The sequence below is a fragment of the Zosterops lateralis genome (assembly GCF_965231275.1).
Source record: "Zosterops lateralis genome assembly, chromosome: 1".
Lineage (NCBI taxonomy): Eukaryota > Metazoa > Chordata > Aves > Passeriformes > Zosteropidae > Zosterops > Zosterops lateralis.
In genome coordinates this window covers 5,042,667-5,067,466 of record NC_139762.1, presented here as the reverse complement: position 1 = coordinate 5,067,466, position 24,800 = coordinate 5,042,667, and the positions used below count along the sequence as shown (strand labels likewise).

Here is a 24,800-nt window from a genome sequence, read left to right as displayed (position 1 = left end):
CCATTAGCAGTTCCCTGGACTATCAAAATTTATAGAAAATAAATCCAATCAGAATCCAGTGTTCAGGTGATCTCTTCCCTCACTTCACAACAGCATTCCCATTTCCCTCTACAGCCAGTGTGAAGTCATTATCTCAGATGAATCCCCCTCCCTTTTCAGAACTGAGTATTGATTTTCCTCAGACGCACAGAGAAAAAGAGCAGGAAATGCTCTTCCTTCAAAGTAAGCAGGAAATGAAAAATTTCTTACAAAGACTTTTCCTGAATAATCACGCAAAGTATCCCAATCTTGCAAAAACAACTTAATTCAGAAACAGGCAATTAAGATTTCGTGGTGATGTTGAAGGATAAACATAAAAAAAAAAAAGTTGGTGGTACTCACTCAGGAAGGCAGCTGACAAAATCCATCAGACAAAGAATCAGGAGAGGTGATATTTCACCGAATTCACTCGCAGCTTTTTGCAATGGGCGATTTGCTAACATCCTATAGAAACCATGCAAGCCATCCAAAAGGGCCCTGGAATAATGCAGCCTTTCCATCACCCTCTATATTGTTCTCCTGGCTGCGTAACAGACACAAGAAGTTTCTCTACAGTGGCAAAACAACGAGCCCCTGCCGATGCTGAGATCAGGTTTGCCTCTATGGAGTAGAGCGGCGGGACTTCGCTGTGGTGTGAAACTGCCACAAACCCCAATTTAAATGCTCTGCCCCGAGCTCATCTGTGAGCCAACGACACAATTCCTACCTGCAATGGGGAGAGCTTTGAAATCTCTGCCATTTTTACTGAATTACTGATGAAATTCACCCAGGTGTTGGGGGTTTGGCAGCGCTGATGGGACTTCTGAAGCACCACGTTACCTAACGCCGCTCCCAACGTGGGGGTTTCAAAATCTGAAAGCTCATTTTAACAACCACCCCCGAGGCTGCTAAACCCAGAACACCACCACCAACCACTGAATTTCTTCTGCCAAGTTCTCCCCTCTTTTTTCTTCTCCTTCTCCTGCGAAGAGGAGCTAAATGGTGGCACTCTGCAAGCCCGTATCCCTGGTTACACCGCGGTGGAGCCAAACCCCAGCGCTGACACGCAGCGTGACAAAGCTGGTGACAAAGCTGTCAAATTAGGATTCTGAACTCCATTTAACTTATCTTTGCACAGAAGTCAGTGAAAAATCTGTACAGGCTTCTTCACTGTTAATGGAGTCCCCAAGATTCATGTCACCCTAAAGCAGACAACATCAACAGTGGGATCAGCTGCATCCTACAGCACTTGTGTTTCCTCCACCAACTTTTAAGACAAATCCACTTTATTTACATGCACACAGGACAAAGTCACATTTAAAATTTTATTATCAAGTATTATTTTATCTAAAAAAACCCACCAAAACCAGTATTATTTTATAAAAAAAACCCCACTTCACCAAAACCTAAAAGCTATTTAAACACATGGAACAAAATGGAAGATGCCCTCACCTCAAACTTTATCAACCAAAAAAAAGGAAAATTCTCCTGGTTCCTGAGCACCTGGTAAGGAACAGGCACAGCCATATTTCCTTTTTTCAGATATGGAAATGGTTCCAGCAACAGTCTGAATACTTGAATGAGAAAGTCCTAGCAGATTTTTAAGTATTGCATTATTTAGGACTCCTCTAAGCAAGCCAAATGACTGAACTGAAAATACCAATGATGGCAGAAAGCCTTGTCTGGAAGACAATTATTGCCAAATTAGGAGGCTCAGAGATGAGCAGGACACTGCCTCTTTCACTCATACATCCACAGCTGAGGGACAACAGAACATCTGGCTCAGCTTCTCCTGAAAAAGGCTGAAATGGATACACAGTGGTGTTTGTGAATAAACACAGGAAAAAAAAACAAAAACAAACCAACAAAAAACCCCAGCCAAAGGGCAGAGGGGAGTTAGTGATGGGGAGGGAGTGCCCTAGGACATCTCCTGGCACCTCCTGGCTCCACTCAGGGTAGGAATAATGCCATGTGGTCACCTCAGTAATCAAGAAAAGTGGCATTTTTGGCCACTTGGACCAAAAGGCAGCTCATGGTCTGGAGGTACATTGGTATTATTTCCTGTGACTGTTCCAAGGACTGCATTTATCCTCTGGGAAGTGCTATAAATAAATGGGATGTTTTCCAGAGGGAAGGGCGTTAGTGGTCACTTTTACCCAAACACTGCTAGAGAAGTATCTTCAGGTCCAGCACCCAAGCCCTCCCTTTGGCTGACAGGTTTTAATTGTTTCTACAAGAATTAAAAAAAGTGACTTCTCTAGCAAATACTTGATAGTTCCTTTCACTAGAACACAAATCAAGAATTTAACATGTTTATGTTAATTTCTCTTGCTCATTTTTTTTTTGCTATTATTTACCATGCAACACAACTGATTACAGAAAAGTTAATCCATGAAGACTTTGCATAGAAAACAATTTACAGGTGTTTTAGTTGCTTAGTAAACTTGAAATTTGGTGGGATTTTTAGACATGCTTTTGGATACTGGGTCCAGTTACTTTATCATCTGAGGATAATATTCAGTATTTATTTTGTTACAGCACAAAACCATCAAACCTCAATCAATGTCTGATTGCTTTGCATGTATAAATAGAAAACAAAACCAAAAGAGTTTTGAAAGACATCTGCCCACTGGACTTGGTAGTCACTTCCACAACTGCAATGCTTTATCAGCTATTTGAAAATACAGGATGCAGCTTCCCAGACAATCACAGTTGCTGTACACATATGGTCCTAATTAAAGCAAGAAAACCAGTTTATTCCTGTAAAACACTTCCTAGCAGCAGCAGCTGCCAATCACCTGATAACTCTGAGCGTGTTTTCCACTCAGGATTCTTATGCCTTTGAAACTGTGTTGTTATTATTACCCAGAAGAGAAACCTTTACTGACCTTATTAGCAGAAGAGAAGATGAAGCCATTTGTTACTTGAAGGCTTTCATACAAAGACCACCTACAGTGGGACCTAAGAAATCATCTTCATAACAAAAATTGCAGAGTATTTTTATTTTAAAGAGCAGCATGTATTGGGCTGACAATTACTGGAAAACAGTTTAAAAACAGCACCATGAAGTTTTGTTTTCCCATCTGACTCCACCTGGTATTTTAAGTGGCCAGTGGAAACATTTTACTTCAGCCTTTCACCATCAGCAATAGAAAAAAAAATCAAGTTTGTTTGTTTGTTGTTTTTTTTTGTTAATTACTCTGTATATTGTTTGCTGAAAAAAATAATGAATTTTCCCTATGAATTTCTAAAATTATTTCAAGTGAATTCCAACACCCCCTATCCACAGCACAAGGATAAACAAAGCCTAAACTAAACAGATATTAACCTTAACAGGAATTCAGGATTATCTCAGCACATTATGCAATGAATCAGCCCAGACATATTTTACTCTTATCTGTCTTTTAGTGCCCATTGAAGGCATTTCCAAAATAAAACCAGGGTTACTTTTATGTTTTGGTACAAACATTACTCAGAGAAATGCACACCTTTGTACACCAGCATCCCCCTTTCTCAAGGGGCTGGAGAGTGGTTTGTACAGGCTGAGTGCCAGGTCACCTTGCTAAAAATTGTACTGCTGTGTCCTCCTGGTCACCACCACAAGGTCACCTTCGACATTTCCAGAGGTAGTTTCATACTCACAGCTTATATCCCTGCTAATATTACTGGGAACGCTTTCTGTGCTTTATTTTGGTTTGCTTGATTTTATTCCTTGGTGAGGTTTGTGTTGGTTTCCTGTTTTCTTGGATTTAGGAGCACAGGCAATTAATCTTTTATGCTGCAAAGCCATAATCGATATTTTTAGATTTACAATTTAAGAAGATTCCAAGTGTTATTTGAGGAGAGTTTGGTGAGACAAATAATGTTGGGTGACAAGGGAAAGAACCAGAACCATCTGGGGCACCAGAAATTCACCACTGTGGAACCTGTATTTGAACAGAACCAACTGCACAAGGTTAACAAAGTTTTGTACTTCAGGGCTTAATCCAGAAAATACACTAAATGAAAAGGCAGAGTTTCACTCTATTTAGGACTTTTCCTGAAAGGAATATTTGAAAAATTATAAAGCAAAACCTCCTGATTTTTTTATTTACTAAATGCTACTCTGCATCCCATGGAAACAGCACTTGGCTGAGGGATCCAGGGACACCTGGTCCTTAGGAATCTGCTGAGGTTGTTTCCTGCATCTGGGCAGGTTTGGTCTGAAAGCTCATTTTTCTCCTTTTAATATTATTACAGTTTTGTATCATGAGGTAGTAACAGTATTTAGCTCTTACCTTTAAGATAAACAACTGACTGATTTAAAGGTACTGGAAAGAATCCATCACTGCCACAAGTGACATTTTTAAAAACATTCTGCTCTCAGAGCTCCCTTGCCTGCCAGAACGATGCTGAACAGGTAATTTATGATGTGCAGCAGCAACAGCACAAGCAAATACAGGCATGAGACCCAAACAGATTCTTATTTCAAAACTGACAAGTTTGATTTCTAGTTTTGCTCAAATTTTTGTCTTTTCCCCATCACGATATGTTTACCAAAGGGAAAGTGGAGGCAACTGGAGGGTAACATGTTGGGCACCAGCAAGTATGAAAGATTTATAGGGGAAAAACCCCCAAACTATCATAATACTAACACTGAATGCTCTTTGTAGCAATACGAGTTAGCATGTCAAGAATTTGCTGGAGTGTTTCAGATTTCTTAGAGGGCAGGGAGGAAAAAAAAAAAAAAAAGGCATTTGAATTTCAGGCTGGAGTTTGCATTAAGCTGTCAGTTTTATCATGGTAATCTGGAGCCAGAAACATTCATGTATTCAATCCACTCTAAAATTCAGAAGGACACTTCCTGGTTTTTCTTAGGTTTCACTTTCAATCTCCATTAAACCTCACCATACATCCTTCTTTGACATATTTAATCTCAACACAAGAGGGAATCTTCCAGAAAGACAGCAAATCCTGCAATGTGAGGAAAAAGGAAGCCCACAACCATGCACTCACGATAAACCCGATTAAACAAATCCAGTTAAAATCTCATTCCTTTGTGGATAAGCACAGACCTCTACACAGATGCAAATTGTTTTCCAGTTATGCTGTAAACCCCCTCCTTCTGGGACTTTCCAATTTATGTCAATGTGTAATTAGCAAATGAATTGCTCTGTAGATTGCATTCAGTATTCTTCTCCTTTTCTTTTCTTAATTCCCCGACTAACATAACCTTCCCCCCTTGTCCACTTCCAAAACTCTCAGAATCATTTTCAACTTGTAGATTCTCAACAAAATCAGCTTCACATCACAAAAATTAATGAGAACTGGCAGCTGGCCAACAAATGACTTGGCAAAGGTAATCATCCTCCAGCAGCCATAACCCAGCACAGGAAAGCTGTCAGGGAGTTCAGGATCAATACAAGCACAAACACTTGAGGTGTTCAGTTGGTCACTATGTAATGAAATTTTACCCTTCCTTCCTCTACTGCCCCATTCCCTGGAAGTGTTCAAGGCCAGGCTGGATGGGGCTTGGAGCAGCCTGGGATAGTGGAATGTGTCCCTTGCCCATGGCAGGGGTTGGAACTGGATGAACTTTAAGGTCCCTTGCAATCCAAACCATTCTGTGACTGATGACACACAATTCACAAGCTGAAACAACAATCAGTACCTTTATAATACTGGTTTTCAGTACCTTTATAAGGCTGCATCAGTTATAACAAATGCAAATTGCTGCCAGCTAATCCTGTTTGGGAACTCCCAGATAAACAATTTTGGAAACCATTTCTTCACGGGTTATGCAGGTCACCTAAATGATGCATGAGCAAACATTTCCTTTAACCCAAATGGGACATTCTGCCTTTCACTCTGAACCCACGATGTACCCCAGGAAGAGCCCTGGAATACTTCATTATTCTGCATCTCCTCCCTTTAAATACAGCAAAACATCCACTGGAGGTGATAAAAGACCTTCATCTTCCTAAATTTCAGCACGCAGAACATGTCTTCTTATAAAACAGCTCCTACACCACCCTGGCCAACTTCCCAGGAGACAATCTGTCCCTACAGTATTGTCCAGGGTTCCTCCTCACTGCACCACCTCAGCCCCAAACATCCAGTACAGCTTCTCACAGAATCACAAAGCTTGGGAAAGATCTCTGAGATAAGAGTACAACCATCTGACACTCCAGAATTATCCCTGGACACAGCCACCAAAGGCCCCAGCCCCTCCAGCTTCAACAGCATCAGAGCACAAAGAGGCAGCTGTTGCAGTTCCAGATCTTCTGATGAGAAGATAAAAAGGCAAGAAAGCAAAACAAGGCAAGGGAGAGAATTTTTAAAAAGCCCAAAAGGTCAAAGATTAATCCCAAAAATCCGTGTGAAATGCATACTTGAAGTGTTTTCCCCGAAATGCTTCACTTTACACTGCATTCATCAAATCCTTAATGTGTATCTTTAACCAATTTTAGTTGAAAGAAGTCTCATAAGCCCATTTCTTTAAAAAATTTAAGGGTTTTGTGAAGGTGTAATGAGATACTTTATAATTGTACCTTCCTCTCCAGGCGGTAAATGTTAGACCTTTCTTTGTGCTTGGCTGAAGCAAGTACATAAATGATTAAATATTTTCTAGGAATGTGTCACTATTGACCTCTCCTCTGCAGAATCCCTTTATCTGACTATCACTAGGAAAAACTGGCAAACCCCACACTGCAAACCAACTCCAAAATCTAAACCCACCACTCTGAGCTTTACTGAGGTGGACGTGCTGCAGAAACACCAGGAGGCCACGAGAAATCTCTGAGAGCTGGAGAACCTCTGGCATGGAGACAAAGACAGGCTTGGGGAGAGAGCCAAGCCTGGAGAAGAGAAGGCTCTGGAAGACCTCAGTGATTCTCTTGGAAGACCAAGAGAAGGCACTGGAAGATCAGTGCCTGAAGGGGCTCCAGGAGAGCTGGAGAGGGACTTGGGACAAGGGATGGAGGGACAGGACACAGGGAATGGCTTCGCACTGCCAGAGGGCAGGGTTAGATGGGATATTAGGAAGAAATTCTCCCCTGTGAGGGTGGAGAGGCCCTGGCACAGGTTACGCAGAGAAGCTGTGGCTGCCCCTAAATGCCTGGAAGTGTCCAAGGCCAGGCTGGCTTTGGAACAACCTGGGCTAGTGGAAGGTGTCCCTGCCCATGGCAGGAGGTGGAACAGGATGAGCTTTAAGGTCCCTTCCAACCCAAAGCATTCTGTGATCCTGTGAGAGCTTTGCTGTAATCAGATCCCTGGTAACCACATGTATGTGCACTCGTGGGTAACGAATGCAAATATGTAAATATTCAGGCATGAAAATACAAGACAGCTTTTGTGGACAGAAATAAAGCAGCACTCTCTGCCAATTGTTAAATGCACACTCAGAATGATTTCCTATAAAATTCTTATATTTTAAAAAAACTCTTTACTAACATTGCTCCATAAAAAACCCCACCTGGATTTTTCTACACCTGCCCACTGTAACAGCACCTTTGTGGCAGCATTTCTTTATGGGGATTATGAGGATGGAAGCTGATTTATCTATCCCAAAGTGTTCCCAAAGGCAGGAGCTCATCCTCAAGAGCTGGAAGCACATCCCTCCATCTGGCTCCCACAGGCCAGGGGAGGAGTCCCACACAACAAGGGAACGGCCAAGCTTTGCAAATCATCAAATAAACAAGAAAGTTTCAAATTTTACTGCTGATTACAGCAGGCCAGGAAACAGCAAGATTGGTTTTACTGCCAATTCCACCGGGAATGCTGGAGGACAAGTCAGGAAGCAGAGAGCTGCGGGGGTGGGGGAGAGCATGGCAGGGAATAAAAATCAATACTTCACTTGCTACCAGGAAAATAAGGTTTGCAACAGTGGCAGCAAACAAATAGCCAGTTACACAGCAGAGAGGACCTGACTTTAAACAATATCATCTACATGCAAACTGTAACTGCAGGCTGAGGTTCATGAAATATTTGCCTCCTACAAACCTGCCCTGATATTTTAGAAACATTTTTAAAGTTACATGCGCATTAGATTGACAGATCAGGCATCCATTATTTGGGGCTGCTCCTCTGTACAAAACAGGTCCTGCAGAGTCTTATTTTCCCATCTGTCAGGCTTTAAAAATATTAATAAACATTCAGAAGAGACTAACAGTTTCTTGAAAAAATAAATAAAGAAAAAAAATCTCATTTCAAACCCCGTGACACCCTCAGGATCCAAGTTTATCATATATTTATTCAGCTTTAACTCGCTATAAATTTCCTAGATAATATAATTCTCGTTTCTAGTGCAGCCAATCACTTCTAATAATTGGGTTCTTCTTTTTACAAATCATACTTTATTATCTTGTACAAAGAAAACAAGAAGTGGCACTTTGCAAGTGATCATTTTGATAACAGGCTGAATAAAGCCTACAAGCTTTAGAGCAGGACTTTCTCTGCTCATTTGGTTAAAGTTGGTATTTTTACTGCTAGTGCCTGTGTTGCACAGTAGCAGCTGGCACTGAAAGCACTGGACTGTATACGATTCTTGGATTTATTTTTTTCTTGTATTATAGAAAACATTCCAGAAATACAAAAAAAAAAAGGCCAAAATTACACCACAGAGATCACGTGGAACATATTTTCACTCAGATCTATTTAGATGCTACTTATGCTTTCCATATTCATCCCATCCATGTCCATTTTATGCCTCAGCCTCTCCAAGCAAAAATAAAGCAAGCTCCCCTCCAACTCCAGCAAAAGCAGAATTTATAGAAGATTAACATTTCCAACGTGAAACTCTTGAAAGTGTCTGTGATGACATTAAAGCACAAAAGGCTTCTTTCCTCTGTGCCTGGGTACAGCTCTGAGAGCTCAGTAAACAAGTTAAACCCAGTGAGATGTCACCCTGTTTGAGCTGAGCACTGGAAACACAGCTGAGATCAGGAACCTCCACTAGAACCAACACATGGAGACTCGGGAGATGTTGCTGAAAGTTTCTGGGAGGTTTTTCCAGCCAGGTTTCCCCTGCTGAGAAGCATGGGATGGTTGAAAATCCTCACCAAGCAATCCAGATGTGATTTTTATAAACATCTCAACAGGCTTGGCCCGTTGTAAGTTTTATCAGCCCTTCTCTTGTTTCAGCTGGGAAGATTTCATCCCTTTCTGGAAATGATTCTGAGCTGGGATAAGGGGGCAGATGACGGGTGGGCAGAGACCCTCAGACTCCATCAGGGGAGCACTCATTGCTCAGGGGAGGTCAGGGCAGGTTGGGAGCCCACCCCAAACACCAAAACTATTCCGTGTCCCACTGCCAGCCTCTGCCTGGGCTCTACAGCCTCAAAAGGCAGGATTTCACCCTCTGCTGTGCCCCCAAAACAGGCTGGAGCACTCTGGCAGCTCTGTGCTCCTTCCTGGTCCTACAGATACCCACATTCCTCACTCCTCTCCCAGTAAGATATATCCCCCAGGCAGGGAGGAGAAAAAGGGATGAGCCACATTTTCCCTCACTGATTCACACAGTGAGAAAAACCTAAGGAAGAATGTAGATAATTAGACCTGTCTTTGCTTTCCCTATTTTTTTTTTTTTAAGAAAATGTTATCTCTTGTGGACAGAAAAACTTGAAAAACAATTGTCTAATTCTCTGTTGGCTGGGCATGAGTAATGGACAAATTCAACCCCTAAGTTATCAACTCCATATCCAGGACTGCCTGAAACTGGATTTTTAATTGAAAATGTAGAACTTAGTCCCAACTGTGGTGGTCATTGCCAACAACTCAAAATTCAGCAGATAACAGAAGTGCACTCACTTACAGAGGGAATAGCTAATACTTGACATAAATATAAAAACTGTGGGATAGATCTAACCTTCAACCATTTTCACACTGGTAATAGTAACTTTTACATGACAGTCAAACTCATAAATTAAGTGTTCCATGATGGGAAAACAAGCTGCCCACAGTCAAACCTATCTATGAGGGCAACAGGAACGTCCTTCACAACAATGACCAAGTCAGGGAGTTTTGTTTCTCTTGGCCTTTTGCCTTCCCAGCATTTCAGTTTTTATCCCTTTAAAGAAACAAAAATGGACTCGGTTATCCAGAGGCTTATTTGGAATGTTCAGCTTAAAACTCTGAAAGCTGAAGCGTGGCATCGATCACACTGCATTTTACTGATTATGTCAGAAAATGCCATTTGCATTTCTGAATACTGAATTAACAAAATGTAGGTCAACCTTGTTGAGTTTCTTTTTTTTTAAAAAAGGCATGTTAAACTTCTGAACACTTTAGTTAAATCACCGCATTGAAACCAGTATGAATTTGAGCTGACAACAAGCACTGTGAGGAAATTATCACACTGCAGGTCACAAACTGACTGAGTATTCGATATTCAGGCAAATTATCATTCCCATCTGCCAAAGCACTTCTACCTGTTAACTGCGACCCTAAATCAAATCTTGGGTTACTACAGGTTACTACAGTCTCCCTGGAACATAAAACCTACTGTATGGCTACTCTGGTTTCATATAACAGCTATGTCATTAGTTAATGATTTAAAATTTTACCCTCTGTGAGCAATTCACATTCCAGTGGATTGCTGGAGTGGTTTCCACATATTTTTTTTTTTTTTCCTCCCCTTAAAATGCTACTTTAGCCTTAAAATTCTGAAGTCAATATTATAAAAATCTGTTGAGACAATGTCTCAGGATCATTAACATATGTTCAAGTGTTTGAGTACTCTGAATCCTGGTGATGTAATGGCAAAAAAGTACATTCAAAGTATTTTCAGCTATATTCAAAACAAATTTTTTAATTGAAGACACAATTGAAGACTTATTTTGGCTTTAAACTTGAGATCTTCAGAACTCCTCGTTTAAAATTATAATGAGTATTGCTCTCATTGCTGTTTTTTCCAGCTCTATGTGAAAGAAAAAAAAAGTTTGTGGAAACATCCTCAGGGACTCACTCACACTGTGATTTAAAAAAAAAACCTCTAATGGTTCAGGTTCCACTGTGAACCTTTTTCAAATACTTTATTGCAGAAGACAATTCCCATCTGAAGGGACACTAAAACATTCTGTTACTCTAAATAACTGAAAATAGACACTCAGCTGACAGGCAAATTTTATAGAAGTCAAGAAAGATGTATCTGAAGACAGAAAACAAAACACCACAGCCTGAGGGAGGTACCTAAAAGACTGGACAATTCTTCTCCTCTATTTAACTTGGCACTTGGAGACAACCAAGAATTTGCATCATTTATGAAGATCAAATTAATGCAGGTGGGTGAAAAAAGGGAAATTCACTTCTTTGGACTGAATGCCTGCTGCCATGCCCACTCTCAATGTGACACTCAGAGCAGCTCTGTCAGCACTGCTCAGTTTTCTGTACATTTAACCACACAGGTTTTACATTAGAGGTCCATGAGTAACAGGAATTTATAAAAATAAAAAAATAAAATAACCAGTTGATTTTATGTGTACTGATTTACAGAGATCCAGACTTTCAGTTTTTCTTCGTACTTTTTATTTATACTTTTCTTAGTTGCTCATATTTACCCCGATCAAACAAACCTCTTTCCACATACTTAGGTCTCCATTTTAGCTTCAAGTTTGTTAATGTTCCCAATTTCCAGAAGTGCCAGATGACCACAACATAACATATTTCAGCAAAGAACTACTACTTCTGTTACTTAAAAAACTAACAGGGAATTGAATTCTCCATTAATTTAGTGTTCAAAGTATTTGCAGGCACCTATGTATCACTTCCAGTTGGGAGAATCTAAGTTTCTATTTCCCAGAACTGATTTAACAACACCAAGATAGGGACCGAAATCCTCCAGGAGCACCAACACCACAGGCATTTGAGAACATTACAATAATAACAATAATAAAATAGGATTGTAGCAAACCTTCCATGCTCAGCTTTCATTTTGACAGACAACTAAATCCAGGGCACCACCATGTGGCAACATATTAGGGAATGGCTCACATACCAAGACTTGGTTTTTTCCACCTTCAAAATTTTTTTCTATTTCTTTAAAAATAAACACTAACAAATCCCTCTTAGTGTTTTTAAGATCCCCCTGAACAAGTTGCCACAGCTTCACTCTTCTCAAAAGCTATTTTTTAATACACCTGGGCTAGCAAGAAAATGCTTGAGGATTTTTGTCAAACACAGTATTTACCTAAAAACTGCCCCAGGACCAGAGAACCAGCTCTGTTTCTTGCCAGTCTCGCACAGGAGAAATCTGGCAAAAGCCTAAACTGCACATCGAATTCTTTTTAAAACATAAATATGTTTTTTAAAAAATATAATCGAGTTAAACGCTGGTCTCACATCTGATTAAAAGCCTAAAAAACAATCTTGGGAAAAAAAATCAAAACTTTGGAGGTATACACATGCATTATTTAGCAGCTGCTCAGTTACTCTGGAACTGCCTCTCTCCAGCTTAACAACAAGAAAATAATTTTTTTTTTCCACAAGGTCTCAACAACCCTAAGAAAACCCTGATTCCCCCAAAGCCACCACATGCCACTTAGTACCCTGGAATTTACTTCTGCAGCCAAACACTAAACTCAGAGGAAAAAAACCCCAGCTTTTCATTAAAGTGGACAGCCTTGGCTCACACACAGCACAGCGCTGCTGCATTTCACCCTATCACCAAATCCCAGAATTCAGGCTCAGCTGATTCTGGATTTCACGAAACAGAGAGTTAATTCATTATGCCTTAAACACATTTGCGAGCCATTTTGTACCGATCCACTTGAGCCCGAGCTGAATTAGCAGCCAAGACTCGCTTAGCCCCGGCCTCCTGCTGGTGCCTTATCTGGATTCCCTATCTCCGCTCCGGGCTCTCGCAGCTCAGCGGACCCAAAGGCTCTGCTAAAACCGCTCGGAAATCTGACAGAAAAACGGGTGACTAATGTGCAGCCACGCCAGGGAGGCAGGTAAGAGAGAGAGGAAAGGGTTCCCGCAAGCTCCGTACCTCGAGCACCGGGAAAACCTGTAGTGGAAGAGGTTGGAGCAAGCAGAGCTCTCTCCTTGCACAGCCCAGCACAGACAGACCCGCGGTTCTCCTGCTGCAAAAGTTGCTCTGGAGTGATTTGAAAGTCTTACCACAGAGCTCATCGTCAATCCAACGCATGCACTGGAACCACATTTAAAAAAAAAAACAACCCACACACCCAAAAAGCCGGAAAAAAAAAAAAAAAAATAAAAAAAAAAAAGATCAATCACCTCCTGCTTGAAGATGACGCTGGAGTTTCCTCATCTCCAACTCCAGTTCCCCTCCTGCCCCTCTCCCCCAGCCCAGCCCAGCCAACACGAAGCCTGAAAAGCTCCTTCTCTGCAACCAAGACCATCATGATTTTCTGCCAAAGACAAACCAATAGCAAGAACACAATGCACATTATGCAAGTTACTGCAGAGTTATGCAAGTTAGATGCATATTTTCACTTGCTCTGCCGAGGACTCCGAAGCCACTTGTTTGATGCGGATGCCTCCTCTTATTCCAAGCTGTCAAACCTCCCTCTACTTGTCTCAACTGGCTTTTTTACACTAAAATTTCAAGCAGCTGCTATGGGTATAACGAAGCCCTTCCATTACATACTATAACACAGGCCATTAAAACCACAACATCTGAGCACAGTATCAGATGTGTCTACTCCAAACCAGGTCTTAGGAGACGTGGTAGGCAGAGCACAGCACCTTATTTACTGTGGATACCCCCATGCTTCACACTGCCAAAACACAGGAAAACATCAGAAATCTCTTGAGCCAAACAAGGCCTTGTGGTGGAAGTACCACCTCACAAGCAAAAGGAATTAAAGAGTTACATAAACATTTCTATGCTGAAATAAATAATTTTTTTGTTCAAACACCCGCCAAACCTGACGGCTTTTTTTTTTTAAATCTACCTCCCATACCTCCACAGTCAGCACTAGAGAAGCCAGAAGACAGATTTCACATATGGCTTCACAGTCAAAAGTAACTGGGAACAACTTCTCCAACAATATAGGAGCCCTCACTATTTCCAAGATGAGCCACACCAGCTTTTTGGGCACTAAATCCATCCATTTCAGGGGGAGATCCATCAATCTACCATTTCAGACTGCTCAGAGATGTGACCATACCTACACCAAGGAACACAGACATAAGTCTTCGTTTCTAATTTCTGCCCTTTCTCCCCTATTTACCAGCACTGCCAGTTACAAAGCAAAGAAGTGACACTCAAACAACTTCCCAAGGGCGTGAACAAGCCCCCAGAAGCTGAAGCCTCCTGCTCACCCACCAGACACAAGGAATAAGCACTTACAGCCCCAAGACTGCTTCAAGCTTCTGAAAGCAAACAAGATTAAGGGCACTCGTCAACATCCAGACTTTTTGAGGGAAGCAGCTCCTTTGGCCACGCTGGATTCATCTCATTTGGGACTAAAACCCAATCCAAGTGTGATGCCTTACGCAAGCAACAACTATTTATCCAAGGAGTAAATAGAGCCTGCTTTTACAAGTAGCCTGTGTCTCTTTCTGAGAAGCACAAGCAACGTCCAACAAACGTGAAAGCTGCACAGATTCTGAAATGGGAGGGGGGAGGAAAAAAAGGAAAGAAATCTGGCTTAAAAAAAAAAAAAGACAGAGGAAAAGAATTTAAAATCTTTACAGCGGATATGTCAAACCTTTCCAACACACCCAGAACAGGTATCTCTTCCCTGGAGCTGCACAGTGACCACCTTAGAAAGTTACCTCCCCAAACCTCGGGGAACAGGAGTGGTTTTTTTTTAAATGACTGATGAAATCCGGTATTTAAACACTTTTAACAAGTTCTCAGCTGTATCCAGCAAGCAGTTTCAGAGACCCTTCACACAAATACCTTCATCCCTCATTAAAAAAAAAAAAAAAAAAAAAACACAAAAAACCAAACAAACCAAAAACCAAAAAATCAGCCCAAACCCAACAAGCCGTCCACTACCCCCAGCAGCCTAGAGAGGATTATACGGTCACTGAAGAATGCAGAGTTGTTACTACGTGCATTTTTAAACAGAGGAGAGGGAAAAAAAAAAAAAAAACAAAAACAACAACACCACCATTGAGAAAGATAGGAAGCAGCTCACCTTTATCCTGAGTGCAGGACAGGATCTCCTCCTCTTTGGGGTTAGTCACCTGGGTGATAATGGACGGGTTGTCCATGGAAACAGAGTGAGATTCCACCTGGCTATTTCCCTCTCAGAGGCAGGCTTGTGTGCGGGGGGGGGCAGGGGGGTGGGGGGGAACGGGTTTGTTTGTTTTTTTTTAAAAAAATCAAGACTGAGGCTCGTGTTTGAGAAAAAAAAAATAAAAATAAAAACTATCAGAAAAAAAACCCCAAAACAACCAAAACCTCAACAAGCAACACCTCCAGGAGTAAAACCGAGGGGAAGGGGGTGGGAAGGACGCCAAACGCGATGCCACCGCGGCCTCCTGCCGGCGCCAATTCTGCACGGCGAAAAGGGGGGGGGAATAGCGAGCAGACCCCCCCCCCTTTTTAAAAAAAAAGAGAATTAATCCAATTCACCCTTCCGGGAAGCCCGCCGAGCGCTTCCCCCCGAGCCCCCGCCGCCTCCCGAGGCGGGGGAAGAGCCCCCCGTCCCTCCGCTCCGCTCCGCGCCTCCCCCCCGGCCTCACGCCGCCCCCCGCATCCACCTGAGCCGCCCCTACATACCCCCCCCCGCCGCCCGCCCCCGCGCTTATCTCATCCCCGCGCCCCCCTTCTTCCTCCTCCCGCGGGCAGCGCTCGGCGGAGCGACGCCGGGCCGCCCCCTCCACCTCCTCCTCCACCTCCTCCTCCTCCTCCTCCTCCTCCTCCCCCCCGTTCCCGGGTCGCGGGCGAGGAGGGAAGCGCGGCGCGAGGGGAGGAAGGGAGGGGAAAGGGGCCGAGCCGCTCCCCGCGCTGCGCCACAACCCGCCCGCCGCCGCCGCCGCCGCTGCCGCCGCCGCGCCCCGAGCCCGTGAGCGCGCCCGGCCCGCCCCGCGCCGCGCCGGGTCCGGAGCGAGGGGCGGGAGCGGCAGCGCCCGGCGGTGCGCGGTAAACAACGGGGCGGGGCGGGGCGGGAGCGGGCAGCGCGCTCGGCACGGCGGGGGTGGGGCGGGGGGCGGGCCGAGGGGCGTGGCTTAGGGCGGAGGGCGGGGCCAAAGAGCCGTGAGGGCGCGGGGCGGGCCCGGCCGCCATTTCCCGCCCGGGGCTGCGCGGGAAAAAATAAATCACGGAGTTGGAGTTGTTTAAGTGGGAGAAGAGGTGTGGGGTTGAGGGGGTTCGACTCGTGGGCGGGCGTTACTGTGTCAAGCACTGAGTGCCACTTTCGGGCTTTCCTTAAACACCTCCAGGGATGATGATTCCAGCATCTCACTGGGGCGTCCTATTTTGTAATCTCTAATCAACTTTTCTATGGAGGAATTCTTCCTAATGTCCAATCTAAACCTCCCCTGACACAATGCGAGGCCGTTTCCTCTCATCCTTTCCCTTGGAGCAGAGCCCGACCCTCTCCCTGGCTGTCCCCTCCTGTCAGGGAGTTGTGCAGAGCCACAAGGTCCCCCCTGAGCCTCCTTTTCTCCAGGCTGAGCCCCTTTCCCAGCTCCCTCAGCCCCTCCTGGTGCTCCAGACCCTTCCCCAGCTCTGTTCCCTTCTCTGGACCTGAATGTTAACAGGTACAAACCATCTGATCAGAAGACGTGTGGAGTCAAGTATTTTTACAGATGACTGACTGTAAGGTGTCTTTTTCAGAAGCAAGTGTGCGGCTCAGATCACAGAATTACTCCATTTGGAAGTGACCACAGTGGATCATCTGGTCCCATTTCCTGCTCCAGCAGGGGGGACATCAGCAGAGCCATCCAGAGCACACAGCACAGGATTGTGCCCAGATGGCCCTGGAATATCCCCAGGGAGGAGACTCCACACCCTCTCTGGGAAATCTGCTCAGTGCTTGGTCACTGCACAAGAAGTTCCTCATGGCCAGGGGGAACTTCCTGGCCATCAGTTCCTGCCCAGTCCTCTGGTGCCATTTCTGGACCCCACAGAGCAGGACCTGGTCCCTGCTCTGAGCCCTCCCTGCAGACAGGGACACACAGGGATGAGGTCCCCTCTCAGTGTCTCTTCTCAAGGCTGAACAGCTGCAGATCCCCCAGATTTTCCTCATAAGAGAGATTTCCAAGTCTGTTAATCTTCCTTGTAGCCTCTGCTGGACCCACCCCAGGAGCTCCATGTCCCTCTTGTACGGCAAAGGCACCAATTTGCTTCTCTCAGAGCAAATACACTCTATTTTTTTCCTAAAAGGCATGTCTGGGTCTCCAGGAATTCCCAGCACTGCTGCTCACTGGTGCATGAAGATGTAAACTGTGGTGTACCTGTCCTGCTCCCACCCTCCTCAGTACCTGGAATTACCCAGGGCCATGGGCTCAGTGGTGGGGAAACCCACTCCAAATAATGGCTCTTTTGTGGCGCTGCCAGAGTGTAAACCCAGGGGAAAATCTTTAAAAAAGCATGGGGGTGTATTTAACATAAATAAGGAATTGTAACCTCCTTTGCCTCCTAGAAAAAAACCTATTGTACATTCAAGCCTATACTGTAACCTTGCTACATTAACGATAGATATAATTTTATAATTAATTAATTAAATGGGGAAAATCCTTCTGAAGCCAGCAAAGACCCAGGCAACATGAGTTTTAGTAAGACTTGTTACAACAATCTTCTTTTTGCACTAAAAGAGGAAACCACTGACCATTTGCATTAACAAAATATTTATAAATTTATCTATGAGCAGTTTTACCTAACAGTAACAAAACCGTGGAATTGACTCCCCATTCCTGAAGTGTCTAAGGCCAGGTTGGACAGGGGCTTGGAGCAACCTGGGATAGTGGAAGGTGTCCTTCCTGCCCGTGGCAGGGGGTTGGAACTGGATGATTTTTAAGGTCCTTTCCTATCTCAGCCATTCTAGGATTCTGGGATTCCTTTCAGCTGCCAAGCTGGATTGCAAAAATGACCATTGTGTTTAATTCCAGCAATTTAAGCAGCTGTTTTTGTTACAGCTCTTCCTCGCTGTGAAAGAAGGCTATGGGCCCAGCCTCGAGGAATTTCTGCTCTGCAGCAGTGCCACATCCAGTTTCTGGAGAAAATAACAGCTCAGGGGCCTTGTTTCATTCCTGCAGTCAACAGATTTAAACATTTTTCTGTGAGACTTCAAATCACGGCATTCTTTTCAATGTAGAAAAAGTCATTCCAAATCTACCTGTGCTTTCTGTCTCCCAAACTAACACTCCCTACAGAGCAGTGCAGGCAGAGATACCTGTATTGCAGGTTTCTGGGACTCGTATTTTAGGTTTTCCTGTCCTACTCTTATGACAAACACTCACACAGGGAATGAGTGCGATGCCACTGCTCGCATTGCATCCAACTGTGCAAGTTCCAACCTGCTCCTCAGCTTTGGCTTCTCCAGACAAGAGTCTTGCAGTTACAAACAGTCCCTCACAGGCTGGATCGGGCACAGAGGAACAGGAGTTGGTACATGTTGGCTGGTGGAATTAGGCCTGCTGCCTGTGAAGGCTAGGAGCTGCTGCTCCTGAGCTATTATGCAGCTTTTATCACAGTGCTGGTTATGTTGTAACCCTGCAAGTGCTTGATCTTTTACCCGCCCAGGCACTGCAGGCATTTTTAATTATCCGAGGGTTAATTTGCATAGGAGCTTTTGCTGAAACAATAAATTCATACCTCTGTTATTATCTGGTATGAGTTTCTGTATCAATATTTATATTTGGGTAAAACCAAAGAAGCTTCCTGCTACCATTAAGACAAAAGAATTGCTTCAGAGCAAGTTCAGGAGTCAGCCAGCACTAAGAACACCTTGCACTTCTTCACAGGGAGAGGGAAATTGTAATGTGTGGTGGGAGAACATGTGTTCCAGTGCCTCTTTTCTATGCCGGGATGAGGAGACAGAAACATCTTGTCAGATGAAAAGCACGTTTTGCAAGGCTTGACAAATACAGTGTTCACCTGGAGCCAATGTGGTCTGTGTGATTTTAATGCTGGTAAGATTGTTTCTGCAACTCGTGTCGTAAAACTCCAGTGTGTGTTCATCTTCGTCAGGAATTTGGTATTTGCTTCAGTTTACCGAGGGAACTGCTGTTTGTGGTGACATATAAGGGGGAATCAGAGTGAGAGGACGTGCCAGGAGGGGTTGAATCTCTCTCCCCGTGCTTATCCCTTTGCTGCTGCCACGCAGCTCCCTCACCCCTCCAGCCTAAGGTGGAGAGCAAAAAAGCAAGATGTTGACAGCACACAAGGAGCAGTAGAAAGTCCATACTCTTGCAGGTCAGCGGGAAGCAGAATGGAAGCTGAGGAAATGCAGCTGTTCTTGCCCTGGCAGCACTGCCGTAACCTCGGAAACAGGTCCCTTCCCCTGGGCATGGGATCAGCCTCCCCCACCCCCACCACTCCCCTTCCTGTGCCAGTTATGAGATGTTACAGAATCAAGAGCAATTCATGCTGTATCCTTTCTGTTTTTACTTTAGGTACACTCTGAAGCGTGCACATTATCTTCTATCTATGTTTCTTTGTGTGCTACATGAGCTAAATCCTAAATAATCCCATGGAACAAGGGAATGGTTTCATCTCCCTGTCACAGATCAGAGGTGGAGGTTCAGACAAAACAATACTTAGCAGGGAATTGCAGCACCAGCTAATAGGAGATCCAGGTTTTCATCATGACTTCTGACATTTGTCCTTGCTACTAAAATGTGTCCCTTTCTCAATGCCACAGGATGTTTTATAATGGGGGGGAGGGGACATGTTTTTAGCAAACTGTTCTACATTAAAAGGAAGCACTTATTTTCATTGGTATCAGCTCTGTGAAGTCTTGACCCTGGGCCCACAATGGGAGTTTTATCCTTGACTTTAATGGGAGAACAATCAAGGTCTCATGATATTATATCCTAAAGAAAGGAAAATACTGCAGTTTGTATCAATAAGATAAATGTCTCATACTTAGTGTAAGCGGCTATATTCTTGCAATAAATGGTTTATTAGATTGATTAAATGTCTTAACTTCACCTCAGCTATTAATCACTTTTGGCAGCTGTTTACTGCTTTGTATACTTTGAAGTAATGGACATTATTCCTTAATTATCTCATTGCAGCTCAGTCATTGTTTCCTAAATAGTGCCATTAGAATGGTAAATTGCAACAGTAAAACAGTGTCAATAGGAAGTTATGAAGTTCCCATTTTATGATGCATTCATAAAGTTAACTCAATCTACTCAAAATGTGGCTGTGATTTCCACACAGTGACCCATTTGCTATGACAGAAGGGATTCTGATGAGAAAACAGTTGAGCATTAAGTGTGCTGGGACACTACTTTTACCCAAGTAAAACACAGCATATTCCCTATTGGAATATATGTGCATATCAGAATTTATTAAACTAGTGCTCGTTTGATCACTTTTGGTCTCACTGAGTGCTGTGAATTGCGAGGATTTCGTGCCTTTGAATACAATGCATTTATTCCTGGGGAAAAAAAAGGAGAAAACTCCAAGCAGTGCTATCATTTAGATGTTACTATTGTCATTCCACAGAAGGGTAAGAGAGAACCAAATAAATTAGAAGAAATGGCTGCTTTTTAGTTTTATCTCCAGATCTGGCAGCAAGTCATAACGTAGCAGTTGTACAGCAATTTCCATTCTGAGTCCCTTTTTCAGTCAACTGTAACTATCCTGAACTTTAACATTATGAGTTGTCTGTTTCAGGCTGAGTTGTTTGGGTGGAATCAGTATTACTGTCAATCTAAGAAAGTCATGAAACTGGCTTTCAAGTACTGTAACAGAAATTGTCTCTCTTCTTTCTCTCTTATAAAGGTTTTTAGGGAAAAAGTAGCGTTGGAGATTATGAGTTCTTGTGAGTTTTTTATTCTCCTGGGATTTTTACTGTGCACACAATAGAAAATGTTGTTCATTACCTAGGGCTAAATTAGTGCTGCAGACACGGTGAATGGGTTTTTAACTAACATTAACAATTTATGTTAAATCCCAAAATTCTGTAGACTCCTAATCCAGAAGCTTTGATTAAGGAACCCAACGAAGATGAAGCCTGATTGTGCCAGGTGTCAGACACCCCCAGGAGAAACGATGCCTGAAAAACATTCGACCCAGAGGGAAGCAAACATATGATTAAAATGCCTGGCTGTAATTTCAGTTCTGGGTTGAATTCAGCTGGTGATCCACGGCTGGAAGGCTCTGAGGGCTCATCACCAGGTGACCTACAAGTGACATATCCAGTTCTATCCAGTTCTACCTAACTGCAAATGCTACACCTTTGCAAGGCAGCCTGCTCTTTTTTTTTTTTTTTTTTTTTTTTTTTTTTTTTTTTTTGGCAAGCAACCAAATCAGGTTCCATCCAGCCTTGTCAAAGGCTGCTGAAGTATCCCATTCATGTGCTCATTGCATCTTCTCCTTCATCTTGTCAAGCTTAAACAGTCTCCTGCTGTCCTAACGTGCTCCTCAACCTCTTAGAGCTGGAGGGGAGCTGCCACTGGGGATCAGCTGGTGCAGACATTTGTAAAGTTCTCTCTCAGTCAAACCCAGGTGACTGAAGGCAACAGGTTAGGTTCTTTAGCCCAAATAATTTGCCCTAGACCTCATCAGGGCTTACTCTGAATCTTTCGAACTCCAGAAGCAGTAGCACAGGGCCAAAACCCAACCATTTAGGAGGCAACAGCGACTTCAAGCAGTGCAACTACTTGTTTATCTGCAGCCTTAGACCATATTCATGCTACAGAGATGTGGTGAATGCCCCATCCCTGGAAACTTTCAAGGTCAGGTTGGATGGGGCTCTGAGAAACCTGATCTGGTTGAAGATGCCCCTGCCCATGGCAGGGGGGTTGGCCTAGGTGACTTTTAAAGGTCTCTTCCAGCCTGAACCTTTCCATGATCCTACAACCTTTTGATGTTGGTGAGCGATGAGAGGTGGGACATGTCAACAGTAGCAAGGCTTGACTTTTGATTGTTCTGCTGTTTCACTTGAGCACAAGAGTGGAACAGGATAAAAGGTGGCTTTGCCCTTATCTGGTTACCCATTGTGAGCACTCTGTTCTCCAGTATCCTGCTGCAGCATTCCTGCCAATACAGCCGTAGAGGTTTGGTTTCCATTTCAGTTTCACTGGTTGTCAGAGAGTTTATCTGTGAAATAGATATAACAACAGCTAATCTCGTGTTATGGTTCCGTGGCTGTTTATAACTCCTATTAATAGCAACTGTGGAAAGCCTGAGAGTGGATTTTAGAGAGCACTGGGGTAACCAGTTACTGCACATTCCCCTGAGGCTATGTAGCATCAAGTGTAGCAGCTTGTCCTTTCCAGACTAGGTCATGATCATCTTAACTCTGGCATTCCCTATCTTTTGGGGATTTGACTCCATGCATGCTCTTGGTAATTCTTTCTGAGACGTGATTCGGAAGCAATTGATTTTGCTCTATGATTTATGCTTATAAAGATTCCAAATGATTTGCAAGAGGCTCCATAATTAAGCTCTACCCTGTGCACCAGCTCCAGTGGGGATTCCACAGCACTTAAAAGGGATTGGCTGGACTTTCACTGGAGGGGAATAGGATGGGCCCATGATGCTTTGAGAAGTCTTAGAGGTTCATATTTTTAAATGCTTCTGAATGTTCAGCGTTCTCATTCCAACTGCTGGTAGCCTTTTTTAAAAGTGTGTGTTTTATCCCCCAAGTGTGGGAAATGTTCACATAATACCTGATTCAGTGAGGCATTGACCATTGTCACATATGAAACAGGACAACAAACACCTTCTTACTGATAGATACATGATAGTGTTGCTGAGTTAACAAGAGCAATGGTCGATACATGCCAGTTGTGGTTTCCCATAAGGCACAGCAAACATGGGAAGATATTTGTCTACCTATTCTAGGGGAACCAGCTGATGAGCTGTGAGAAAGTTCTGGCTTTGTGGAGGATGAAGCGGGATAAGAAAGTCATGACAAAGGCCTGAAACAGCCCTTGGCAAGGACTTCAGGTCATCCTGGCACACGGGAGCAGTAATTTATTCCAGGAGTCACTGCTGAAATCATTAGTGTGAGCTACGGAATAAAGCAATAGTATGAATAAAGGCAGCAGAATCTGGCCTAATTGAGAAACAGAAAAGGAGGAGTGAGGAACACAAAAGGTCTTGTAAGTGCAATGTCCTGTCATCTGAGTCAACTGATAGTCATGGTAAGTAGCCATCTAATTTATTTTTTAAAGGATTCTTCACAGGAAAAACCTGCTGACTGCTGGAAAAATAAAGTCAAAACGATTAAGAACTGTGATGAGAAATTCTAGTCACTGCCTAATTCTTTGCCTTTCATTTCAAATTGCATAAATGGTAACTTAGCTTTTGGCCTCATGCCTGGAGAAGCACCTGAGAACACATCATTGCATCATCATTGAGAGTCTATTGGCCTTTTTTAATTATGGGCTGGCTGTGGAAAGTGAAGTGGCTTGGTTGGTTAAGGCTGATACTAGACCCTACTAGCAGTGAGTGACTACCACAAAAAATGCTGGCAAGGAAACCACAGGCACTCTTTGAAGCCTTTGGAGCTATGACGCTTCCACTCGCATCATTTGTCCAATTGAAATTTCATTCACATGGCTGCTAGTGCAACCTGAGAGTGTCAGGAATGTGAAAGAGCATTTTTCATGATGTGGTGTGGTCTGTGTGGCTGGAAGTGGAGAAATCAGAGTCAAAGTGGGGAGGTTTGAGTGAAGGAACGAGGACAGATTTATGAAAGGCATCTGTGAATTCTGTACACAAGCTATGAGGGGAAAGTGTAGATGGAGGAAGTGGTAAGGCAGAGAAAAGGAAAATGAACTATAGAAAGAGGAGGAAATAGGAAATCCTTGAAGAAAAAACTCCTATCAACTCTTGACATTTCAATCCCAGTCTATTTCCCCCAGAAATTCAAATGCAGGGTAGTCTTCAGCACCTGGTTCCTGGAGAGCTGCAAAAAAACCTGGTGACCTTGGTTGGGAAAAGGATCTTTAGATATTGGAAAAGCAGAGATGATTTAATGGAATTCTGTGGCTGTCCTTGGAAATAGTAATTTTGTCTTCTCCAATTGTCTTTTTTGCCTTCTGTGTAATAAAAAGGAATCCAGTTCTGAATGCATGAGGGTCTCCATATAACTTTGCTTTCCTGAATATGTAAAGCAACACAGGTGCTGCTGCTTGACTGGTTTCTGGTGATTCCCAAAGCCAGTGGCACTGGCCACCCACCAATAGTTTGGAGCAATATCCTCCACTTTTTACTGTAGAGTTTGTATTCCAGTAAAAAGGCCATGAAAAACGTTCCCTGATAAATATCTACAAATAACAGAAATGTCTAAGCAACAGGAAGAAGCATTTATGTAGGATGACCAGGATGAAATTGAGCTTAATAAAAATATTTGATTGTGAGATCAAGATAATTCAGTAATCCTGTCAAAACTAGTCTCATTGTGCTGGGTTCTGAACAAAAAGTAGTAGGAAGTGACCCACAGCATAAAGATCTACAGTTTTAAGTGTCAAAGGAAATATAATTTCCTGTGGAAAACTGAACCATAGAAAGAGTAATTCAACTGCAATTACACAGGCAATTTCTGGCAGGGTTGGGACTACCCAGTCTGCTCCTTCTCCTGTCTGAGGCCGAACCTACCCTTTAAAAGCTTGAAAACCAACCTGGTAAAGGCACAGAAAGGGCTGTGGTCTGATAAGCTGTGCACCCCTCCTGGAAGACAAGCAATGTCCATAATTCC

The 24,800-nt window shown here is 43.4% G+C and overlaps 1 protein-coding gene and 1 long non-coding RNA gene across 6 annotated transcripts in view; one reads left to right on the top strand and one right to left on the bottom strand.

Annotated features, from left to right (window-relative positions):
- CTDSPL (CTD small phosphatase like) overlaps positions 1-15,664 on the bottom strand; it is a 79,993-nt gene extending 64,329 nt beyond the window's left edge. The window contains exon 1 of one of the 5 annotated variants that reach the window (XM_083857851.1): positions 15,108-15,664. In XM_083857851.1, coding sequence (XP_083713977.1) covers positions 15,108-15,183 — 76 coding nt within the window. In that variant the 5' untranslated portion in view covers positions 15,184-15,664. Of the gene's footprint in view, positions 1-13,233; positions 13,576-14,135; positions 14,224-15,107 lie in introns of those variants that run through there. The other 4 variants (XM_083857855.1, XM_083857853.1, XM_083857854.1 and 1 more) reach the window with 4 other exon arrangements.
- Positions 1-24,800, top strand: part of LOC310907600 — a 544,908-nt gene that overhangs the window by 79,221 nt on the left and 440,887 nt on the right. The gene's annotated exons all lie outside the window — the stretch shown is intronic.